We start from the raw sequence: 10,170 nt of genomic DNA on the forward strand, positions 1-10,170 counted from the left end.
AGGTTCTTTGTAAACAAAGCCAATTATAAGCCATAATAAAAATGTTTCATGTTTATTAAATACGAAACATTCATATTTAACAATAAATTAAATGGGACAATTATGACATGGACATTTTTATTATTACTGGGATAAAGTTGTGAAGTGTTACAGGAGGGTTAGAAATCAATATGGAAACCGTATGGGAAAACTACAGGCGGCTTTTAGTTACTCTGCAGGAGCTGCTGACATCACCAGCTCAGGTGGAGAAATCAGGACAACTATTTAGTTATGAAAGCTGACAGAAAAATAACAAAAAGAAAATATTTCTTTGTTAAAAGAAGTCTGTGAGAAATTGTATTATTTTGTCACAACCCATGTGGAGACACAACAACTTAAAGATAAAAATGTTCTGGTTCAATGAGAATAAAATCAAACTGCATGCAAAATGCAGAAAACAAAAGACTACCTATTACCCTGAACACACTCTCCCTGCGGTGAAACTGGTAGTGGCAGCATCATGTGTCATCAGTATCATGCATTTCTTCAACAGGGAGATGGGTTGTGTGGCTCCAAAGAAAAGGCCACCAGTCCCCACAGTTATACAAATCATCATCTGCTTATTTTTGGTTTCTGTCTGTTTAATAGAAGAAAGAATGTTATTGGGTTAACTGTAGACCAAATGATGACTGGAGCTTGTTCCTTAAGAAAGTATGCTAATTCATTAAATCTAAGCAAAGTCTCTGCGCTGATTCTTCACATTTGTGTGAAACCTGTTCCACGTTGGCCTTGGCTACATTTTTATCAGAGGATAGGGAACAACATTTTGTCTTTTTCAGTAAAAATAGAGAGAACTTGCTCCTTGGTTACTAAACTGTGCATCAGTAATATGATGGGGATGATAAGCCCGGTCCCCCTGGCTTTCTCGCTTATTATTCATTCCCTTTCTTATTCCTTGACTTCTGCTCCCTCTCTGCAATCTGTGCCTCTGCCACCTTTGGCACCATCCACCCACATGGCACCTGTGCCAAGCCTGGCAGCACAAACGGGACGCTCTGCTTAGCTCAGTTCAATTGACTCGTTTAGGCAATTGCACCCTGACTCTGATCTCAGTCGCTGCCCGGATATTTTTTTCATCCTTAGCCTTTGAGTGGACATCGTGGAGTTTTCTTCCCCTTTAAGATCATGATTTTTATTTTATGTATTGATAGATTTTTTTTTAATCAAGTGCCAAAAGTACCAAAATAAAAAATATTTCTATAAACAATAAATTTCATGTATGTTGATTTCAAACTGCATAATTAAAGAAATTCATCCATAATTAAATAACTAAATGTGTTACATGTGAATAGATTTTTTTGAAGGTTTCCCGCAGAAAGCTTGTGGCGCTCGGCAGTCGTTCATCCAGCAGCCTGCTGTGTTTTTGAGTTAAAAAATGTTTAAAGTTAACAGAAATTTTGAAAATATCACTAGATATTATGTGTTATTGGAAGATTAATATCTGAATACCTACGATAAAGTCTTAAAAAATGCAGACTTTAAAAAAAAGCAATGTTAAGCCTGGTGGGGGCACAAGTAAAGCCTAGTGACCCGCCAGGCTTATAATACACTGTGTATTTATATTATTTAATAATGTCTATGGTGCAGGTGGATGTTGTGTAGCACATGTGTCAAACTCAAGGCCTGGGGGCCAAATCTGGCCCGCCATAGCTGTTTATGTGGCCCTATGGACTCCAAATTACATCAATAAATCCCTCCAGTATTTCACAAATCTGTAAAATTCACACAGAATCTGCAGATTTTTACTTCAAATTTCTCTCAAAATTGACCTAAAACACTGGGTTTTAGGTCAAAACCAGTGACTGCTGCCTCAGTCTTACTTGATGATTATTTGATACGGGGATTAATAAAAAATCACATATGAGATCATACAGTAGCGCAAATATGTAATGTATGCTTGATTACATTCCATAAGCTAAAATCATACATTGTTGTTTTTCAAGCTTCATTCAATTATTTCATGTTTTCTCAGCTGCAGGTGCACCAGCGAAAATTTTGGACTTGTCAAATTTACAACAACATTTGATTGGTTATCCAATTGGATGTTCTATCCGTCCATCCATCCATTGTCTATACATGGTTACCCTTGTAGGGTCACATCTGGTGCCTGTCTCCCGCCGTCAGGGAGTGAAAGTCGGGGTTGGCTCTGGACAGGTCACCAGTCAATCAAAGGCCAACACTGACAAGCAATTACATGCTCACACCTAAGGGCAATTTAGAGTAATTAACCTAACAGTCAGATTTTTGGACTGAGAGGAAGTTGGAGTACCCAGAGTGACCCCAGGCCAGGGTCTGAACCCACAGCCTTTTTGCTGCAAGGCAACATCAATACCAACTGCACCACAGACCTGCAGCATTTTTTAAAATACTTCTGTATTTTCTTCCAGTTTTTTATTTTTTATTTTTTTAGCATACTGGCATATTAAGGTAATCATTTACATATTATTTTTTTGAATGGCTTCACAGTGACACAGTTGGGTTCTAATCCTGGGTTCAGATCCCAGTCTGACTTCTTTCTGCATGGGGTTTACATGTTCTCCAGCGCATGCACTCTGGCTTCCCCCCACAGTCCAACAACATGCCCAGTTAATTGGTCTCTCTATACTGTATTTAGGTGTTTGTGCACTGTTGTTTGTTTTGTGTGTCTCCATATTATGGATTCTCACTTTGATGGATAAATGGATTTATTGAAACGTGGGACACTTGAACCTCCAGACTTCCATATTCAAAGGATGTAGTAAAATTATCGTATTTGGTTTTTTGAAATTGCTCATTAAGTTAAAAATTGAACTAAAATATTTTTAATTGTTTTTAAAAATAAATTTAAAAATTAAATTGTAGCACTTTTAGGCCTCCAAACACCATTCACAATTGCAAACTAATCAAATATATTCACAAGTATTTACTTTTTTTATCAGAAATACAACGTATTTATCAAAACAAAACATTTATTAATGACATCTGTATTTTTGTATGTTCATTTGAATATTTGCATTTGTTTAAATGACACCTTTAGCCAGTCATGTAATTATTAATTTTCATTTAGGAAATTCTGACCTTTATGGACGTCCATAAATCTGCATTGTGCCAATATAATGATTGAATACATAGTGAAATAATTGCATCTACTTCACATATTTATTAATGATACATTTATCTTATTAAATATTTGTAAACTAATTCTGTCATTTCACTTTTTAATGACTTACTGAAATTTTTGGACCACCTTACTACTCCAAACTTTTGGTCAGTAAAACTATATATTTTTTACATGACACAATAGTTTAACTGTTTATTAAAATATTTTGTAATTGTTTACCATATTGTTACAATTATGTAATAGTCCGTGATATACTTGTGGCACTTTTGCACTTCCATACACCTGCTGTTTTTATGAGTTACAAAATATTTATTAATAGCATGCTTTTTAGCTAAATATTTATTGAAGCATTTATTTGTTTAAATTTTCAACTACATCTTGACAATTTCTTTCGTTCTTTGTTTTTTCTTTGCAATAAATTTACCTCTCATGGACTGCCATACTTTTGGACAAAATTGTGGTTTTAAATTTATTGCTTGAATCTTACTGTTTACAATTTTTTTCTCCCCCAAGACAAAAGTGAGTTGATTTTTCATTCTACATTATTAATCCACAGTAACCCTGGAGTTGTCACTATCTAACGGTGCTCTTTGTTTTGCTGTAGCTGCACAGGATCAATCAGAAATGTTTTTATAGGCTTACTATAATTATTTCTAGTAAGGGGATTGTTTTCCTACACCCCATATTTGAGATTAACCCCGTTTTCCCCAATGATAGCGGCTAAAAGAAGCATTTTTATTTGTGCCATCTCGCTCTTATTCCATTTTTCCTTTCAGCTCAGTGACAGATGGCGAGTCCTTCTCCCCCGGGGGAGTGGGGGAGCTGGAGGGGGGCAGTCTCTGTGAATGCGGCCGCATGTCAATCACCGGTTCTCATGTGATGGTTCCTGCCAATGACGTGCCAGCCATATGGGCCTGGCATCAGAGCTGCTATGTAACCCACCCGGTCCCGCCTCTGAGGTGGCACACGGCTCCCTCTCAGCACGGCTTGTGCAGCAGATACAGACAGATCAGTAGCAGCGGCGGCGGCGGCGGCAGCAGCAGAGGATCCAGACAGGAACGGAGTAGCAGGAAACAGGCGTGAGAGCATCCACGCAGCATCCCCGCAGAATCCGCGCAGGGCGTGTGGATGTGATGCCCACCCGGAGAGAGATGGTGTAAACAAACCAGCTTTGCCCCGTCACTGAGCTCCACCGCGGAGGTAGGTTAACCATCTCCTGTTCTGCTCTGCCTTTGTGCTTGTTACTCCTGCAGCGACGGAGAATATTAATGTCTCAAAGCAAAAAAAAAAAAAAAAAATACCTGAAGATAATTCAATGCCTCAGTTTGCTCTTTCTCTATGATAAAATCAGACTAGATCCTAAACTCATTTAAACCCCCCTCAGTGCTGCTCTTTTTGCATTCTTGCATGTTTAAATGAAAAGATTACAGTCGAATAAATCAACACAATTAGAAATACATCCCAAATAGCATTTTTTATTTTCTTATAGAAAATTAACATCGGGGCTGTAATTTATTTGTGGCTGCATGGGTGCGTGTGTGTGTGTGTGTGTGTGTGTGTGTGTGTGTGTGTTCGTGCACGACGCTCGTCAGAGCCGTGGGGGTTGAATTCTCCACAGAGATACACGGGCTAATTGACAAGGTATTGGTTGGCATTAATTACATTGTGCTTACAAGATTAGGGAGGAAAAAAAAAATACACCCTTGGACTCCACAAGCACAGCTGAGCTCAAAAACATTTGAGAAGATCCGAGAATTTTAGGGATTAATTTTTTATTTAAATGGACAACTTTCCTGTTGAGTCCGACTTACAAGTCTGTGTATCAGAGCAACGTACTTCGTGTACGGATTCATTTTGCCCCGCATGCTGTGCGTAATGGAGATGCCTTCCTATCTTTAAAATTTATTTAATTTTCCTAAGATATTGAAAATCCCAATTCAAATTAGAAAATGGCTTATAAATATAATCCTACTCAAGTTGATCTAATGCGCTAATCCTTATATTTTTAGTATCTCTTGCGAGCTTGTTTGGAATTTCACAAATAATTTAAGCAAATGAGGAATCCCGAGAAAGCTTCTTTTTTTTAAAAAAAAATCCCCTAAGAATGCGTTTATGCGCAAAAAAATAAAAAATAAAAACAATGTTTTGGATCTCGTTTTATTCTGAGGCCTTGTTGTGCAGGAATTTCTAAGGGATGTCACTTTTCCTGCAGCAGATATCCGTACCTCGAGTGCGTCCCTCGGGAATAAGCTTATGCTGCCCGACACGTCTCCTCACACAGGTTTAGGCCGAGGAGAGTCCGAGGCTTACGCTGCAAGCAATTAAATATTAACCTTTTATCGAATTTGAATGGAGACATTAAATAAGAATAACAAACACCCTATGGGGTGAAAAGCAGTCAGGTTTAGTTACATTTCCAATATCTTTGACAAAATCATCAAGACACGTAGCTTCATTTGGATTTAAGATTTGCCATAAATATTTTAAGTCGTTCCCAACTGTATTTCTGAACAAAATAGCCAAACTATTTTACAGTTTTATTATTATTGGTGGAATAAGTCGGAGACACACCTTGAGGCTATAAACTCAAAACACTTTCTGACTTTTTCCTCTTTTCGGGCAGGCCAATCCTCGTCTTGGCCTCCGGTGAGAATAGAGCTCATTAAAACGTGTCGTCTCGTTTTGCACAATACACGTGAGTGCGTCAACAGCCACAGGGCCGCAGCGTCATAGTCGGTGCTGGTCGATTATTTCGTAGCTAAGCCGATGATCGTTTTGTACCCGGTTCTTCGGGTTAGAAATCCTTTTTCTGCGGGACTTTCAAGGACGACTAAGAGTCAGTTGGTGGCCCGGATGGAGAGGATTTTACACCCACTTTGACAGCCAACAAGGAAAGACGTTTTAACTTTGCTCATGGGTCACAATGGAGTCCATTGGCGCAAACGAGAATTAGCCAATAAAAGGTGCTTTTCCCTTCGGCACTTAGTTTTGGTCGTTTCGTACCAGACTTTTCAGGTACGAAACGAAACTCATTGACAAGTGAAGTTGATATTGTACCCTGTGGGTTAATTGGTTAACGTTTATGTTAACAAATCTAGTTTTGTTTAGTACCTGTTAACAAACCATTTCGTACCATCTCATTTTTATTGTTAAAAAAATCTCAATAACCCACATTGTTATATCTATCTATCTATCTATCTATCTATCTATCTATCTATCTATCTATCTATCTATCTATCAGTTTATATTTTTCTGTCCTAATGACAGAGCCGATCCCAAGGTTGTATGGGGCCTCGTGCAGATTTGCAGTTCGGGCCCCACTCTCACCTACAACCCACTACATCAGCTGCAGTAACAAGTCTTTGAAACTGTCCACACTTGGCTGTTTGATTCAAATCAATTTTTACAACAGAAAGAATAATTTGAAGCACAAATTATCAAACTAAACACAGGTCTTTAACATTTGTAAAGACAGCAGTAAAGACACCAGCACAAACCCAGGCAGGAAGACAGATGAAACTTTGAACTATAGTGAGATTAATGTATGACTAATAACATAACAGATAATAGAGAAATATGTTTCTCTCACAACTAATACATTTTTCAATTCATAGAACCCTATATATTTTTTTTTATTTTAAACATCTTAAGACTTAAGTGGGGGAAAAATGCTACTCATCAATTTAAAAAAAAATCTGGCGCATTGTTAATTAAAATAACAGATTAGAAAGCTTTAAATTTTTCTTTATAGTCCAGTGCTCTTGGTCGACCCCTGCTGGCCTGGGGGTGGTGCATGCAAGCCAAACAGCAGTTTAGTTTTCTTTGCCTGTCTGAGTATTTTTGTCTGAAGATCTATTTCCATGTATTCTTGTTTTGATCTCTATTGGTAGATATTTTTTATTAGTCATTTAAATTTCCTGACATTAGACAATCAGTAGAAATGATAAAATTGCTGTAAATCGTCAAGAGGTGTGGTAGGTAACTCCATTTTATAAGAAAAAGGAATGAAATTGCAAAAGAAACAGTTAAATAAAGGCCCAAGACTACAAAATTAGAAAATGGCCAAGAGGGGAAACGACCAGTTCGTTCATTGGCTTCCTAGTTTTAAATAGAAATATATTAAAACAGATTTTCAGGAAATAATAAACAGTTTAATGCAAGTATATGTGTGAGGCATTCTTTTAATGATTCATAAAGAGATCCTTTCCAAAAAATGTTCAATGATTTTGAGGTGCGTGGTTATGAAATGTCCTGTTTGTTTGCAGGAAAACGAAGGGAGGAGAGGCGGAAATGGATACCAAATGGTTACGAATTAGATATTTACCTGATGCCTACAGAAAATGACTCTAGCTGGTTGCCAAGATGAATACGAGTTCACACATTGTTGCTAGAAACAACTAAATTTAGCAACCGAAAAGTCAAGTTCAACACGACCCAAGACATAAAGATACAGAGTGGTTAAGAGGTGAAATGACCAGCACCCCAAAAGAAAACAAATAGTTAAAGTTTTCATATACAGTTCAGGTATGTGAACAAGATGGTTTGTTTGTAATAAGATAAATGAAGTAAGAAACGGATCGTCCAGCTGACGAATTGTATCCGTATCTTACAGGTTGTCTGCCACAATGTTGAGCCGTCTGTTCAGCGAGGTGCTGCCGGACGTCCAGCGGTTGGCGGCGGACTGGGTGCAGGACACCGACAGCGACGGATGCAAGGTGAAGGAGGAACGCGAGCCGTGCCACCTCGGAGAGGACGATTTGGACGAGCCGCGGGAGGGCAGCAGCCGGGCAGAGTCCGAGATGGCCGGGGACGACGACGACGAGGACGATGATGGCGAGGAAGAAGAGTGCGGGGACGAAAACGGCGGGGATAAACCCAAGAAGCGCGGCCCGAAGAAGCGCAAAATGACGGCGGCGCGCATGGAGCGCTCCAAGCTGCGGCGCGTGAAGGCCAACGCGCGGGAGCGCACGCGCATGCACGATCTGAACTCGGCGCTGGACAACCTGCGCAAAGTGGTGCCGTGCTACTCCAAAACCCAGAAACTCTCCAAAATAGAGACTCTGCGGTTGGCCAAGAATTACATTCTAGCCCTCGGGGAGATTTTACGCAACGGGAAACGTCCAGATGTGGTGACCTACGTGCAGATGTTGTGCAAGGGCCTGTCCCAGCCTACCACCAACCTGGTGGCGGGCTGCCTGCAGCTCAACACCAGGAACTTCCTGACCGAGCAGTGCGCGGACGGAGCCCGCTTCCACATGCCCAGTTCTCCGTTCTCAGTGCATCCCTACCCCTACCGCTGCTCCCGTCTTTCTAGCCCTCACTACCAGCCCGGAGCCGGAGCTCTCAATATGCGGGCCCATTCCTACAGCGGCTCCGGGTATGAGTCCGTGTACATGCCGGGCGGGACGTCTCCAGACTACAACAGCCCGGAGTATGAGGGCCAGCACAGCCCGCCGGTGTGCCTGAACGGCAGCCTGTCCGGGAAACAGCAGGAGTCCTCAGACACAGACAGGAGCTATCATTACTCTATGCATTACTCCGGACTGACCACATCCCGGCCTAATCACGGCCTACATTTTGGACCATCGGGAGCGCGCAGCGGAGGCGCGCATTCAGAAAACATCCCACCTTTCCACGACGTCCACCTGCACCACGACAGGGCGCCGCCATACGAAGACCTGAACGCTTTTTTCCACAACTGAGCAGCTCAGAAAAGGAGGGGAGCAAACTACAGGCTCACCGACTCCACAGAGACAATCCTAAAGAAAGCGTTTATTATTTAAAAAAATGCAGCAGTCGGAGCTCCTAAACGATTACCTTCTGTGTGTCACCTCTATACTGTTGTACATCCTATCAAAAAATGTGTCCAGTAAATTATTCCTGTATGCAGAATGAGTGCAATTTAAAATGTGAAAGTCAAGAAGAGACATGTTGTGACAAAAACAACAGAAATAATAAAAGAAAAGGTGTTTTATAATTGTCTGAGTGGAGCGATCTTATTTTGCTGTGAACAGTAATAAATACATCAATAAATAAATTGCGGCTTATTCGAATAAATCAACATTTTAAGCAGTATCCGGAGGAAATGTTAGGTTTTAAACAAAAAAATTGTCATTGTTTATTTATAACAAACATCAAGAGCCCAGTTTAAAGATAAGGGTTGGTGTTACTGTCGACAAATTACCTTTTTAGGAGATTTTATTTTTATGCTTCATTAGGAACAAATTTTAAGAAGATTTTAGTGCATTTAAATTCGCTATTAAATTGATTTTGGCCAGAAACATCTGTCTTGACTTGTTGCTTACAAAATATGTAGTTTCAGAAATGACGGAATGATTGTGAATCAAGGCGACCATCATTTGATAATTTAAATAAAACGTAATCAGATCCTTTACGTGCAATACGCATAAGCCAGCGACAAATAAGCTGGAGTCCGACGCTAATTAGCAGAAGCGCATTTTACCGACGGACATGCGCAAAAGCTCATGAAGGTGATTAGTTTTACAAGCAGAAGCCAAAGGAAATTAATTACATCCTGCAAAGTGCACCCACAGTTCAACATTTCAAACCTGTTGCTCAAAGGGAAACGTGTAAAATGCTTCCGGAAAGATCCGAAGAAGATGAAAAATGTTCTAATTTGTCCAAAACACAAAACATATGTGAACCTGACCTAACGCATCTAAAATGCGCAGAAATCCTACGAAATGTGTCACGAGCGCAACTATTAGGAAGGAGCCTCTATTAGAATGAGGAAAAACATGAGCAAAACCTCAAAGTACATTTTTGGTGCAGATTTTCTCAGTTTTTATTCATTTTAATTCAACAGAGATTTTTTTTTTTTTTCCGTGACCTGGCGATGACATGCGCGACCTTTTCATCGTTGTTCTTCCGGTGGAGCAGGTGGATCTGATCCCAATCATAAACTGGTCTGATTCATCAGGTAAGTGCGCTTATAAAACGGTGTGATGCAAAATAATTTAATATATTTTATATTTAAAAGGAGAAAGGCTACATCAGAGACTTTCAGGCAA

At 39.9% G+C, this 10,170-nt stretch overlaps 1 protein-coding gene across 2 annotated transcripts; it reads left to right on the forward strand.

Moving 5' to 3' along the window:
* The first annotated feature begins 4,071 nt into the window (after positions 1–4,071).
* Positions 4,072–8,927, forward strand: LOC106949722 (neurogenic differentiation factor 2-like). 2 transcript variants are annotated; one of them, XM_015036184.1, is made up of 3 exons: positions 4,073–4,339; positions 7,405–7,663; positions 7,752–8,927. In XM_015036184.1, exon 3 carries the CDS (start codon positions 7,765–7,767, stop codon positions 8,839–8,841), a length of 1,077 nt encoding a protein of 358 aa, XP_014891670.1. In that variant the 5' UTR covers positions 4,073–4,339; positions 7,405–7,663; positions 7,752–7,764; the 3' UTR covers positions 8,842–8,927. The 2 variants fall into 2 exon arrangements, with proteins under 2 accessions (XP_014891679.1, XP_014891670.1); XM_015036193.1 differs by lacking the exon at positions 7,405–7,663 and having other exon boundaries at positions 4,072–4,339.
* The last annotated feature ends 1,243 nt before the right edge of the window (positions 8,928–10,170 follow it).

The sequence above is a fragment of the Poecilia latipinna genome, unplaced genomic scaffold, assembly GCF_001443285.1.
Source record: "Poecilia latipinna isolate Pla-1442-1.1 unplaced genomic scaffold, P_latipinna-1.0 Scaffold22, whole genome shotgun sequence".
NCBI classification, from domain to species: Eukaryota; Metazoa; Chordata; class Actinopteri; order Cyprinodontiformes; family Poeciliidae; genus Poecilia; species Poecilia latipinna.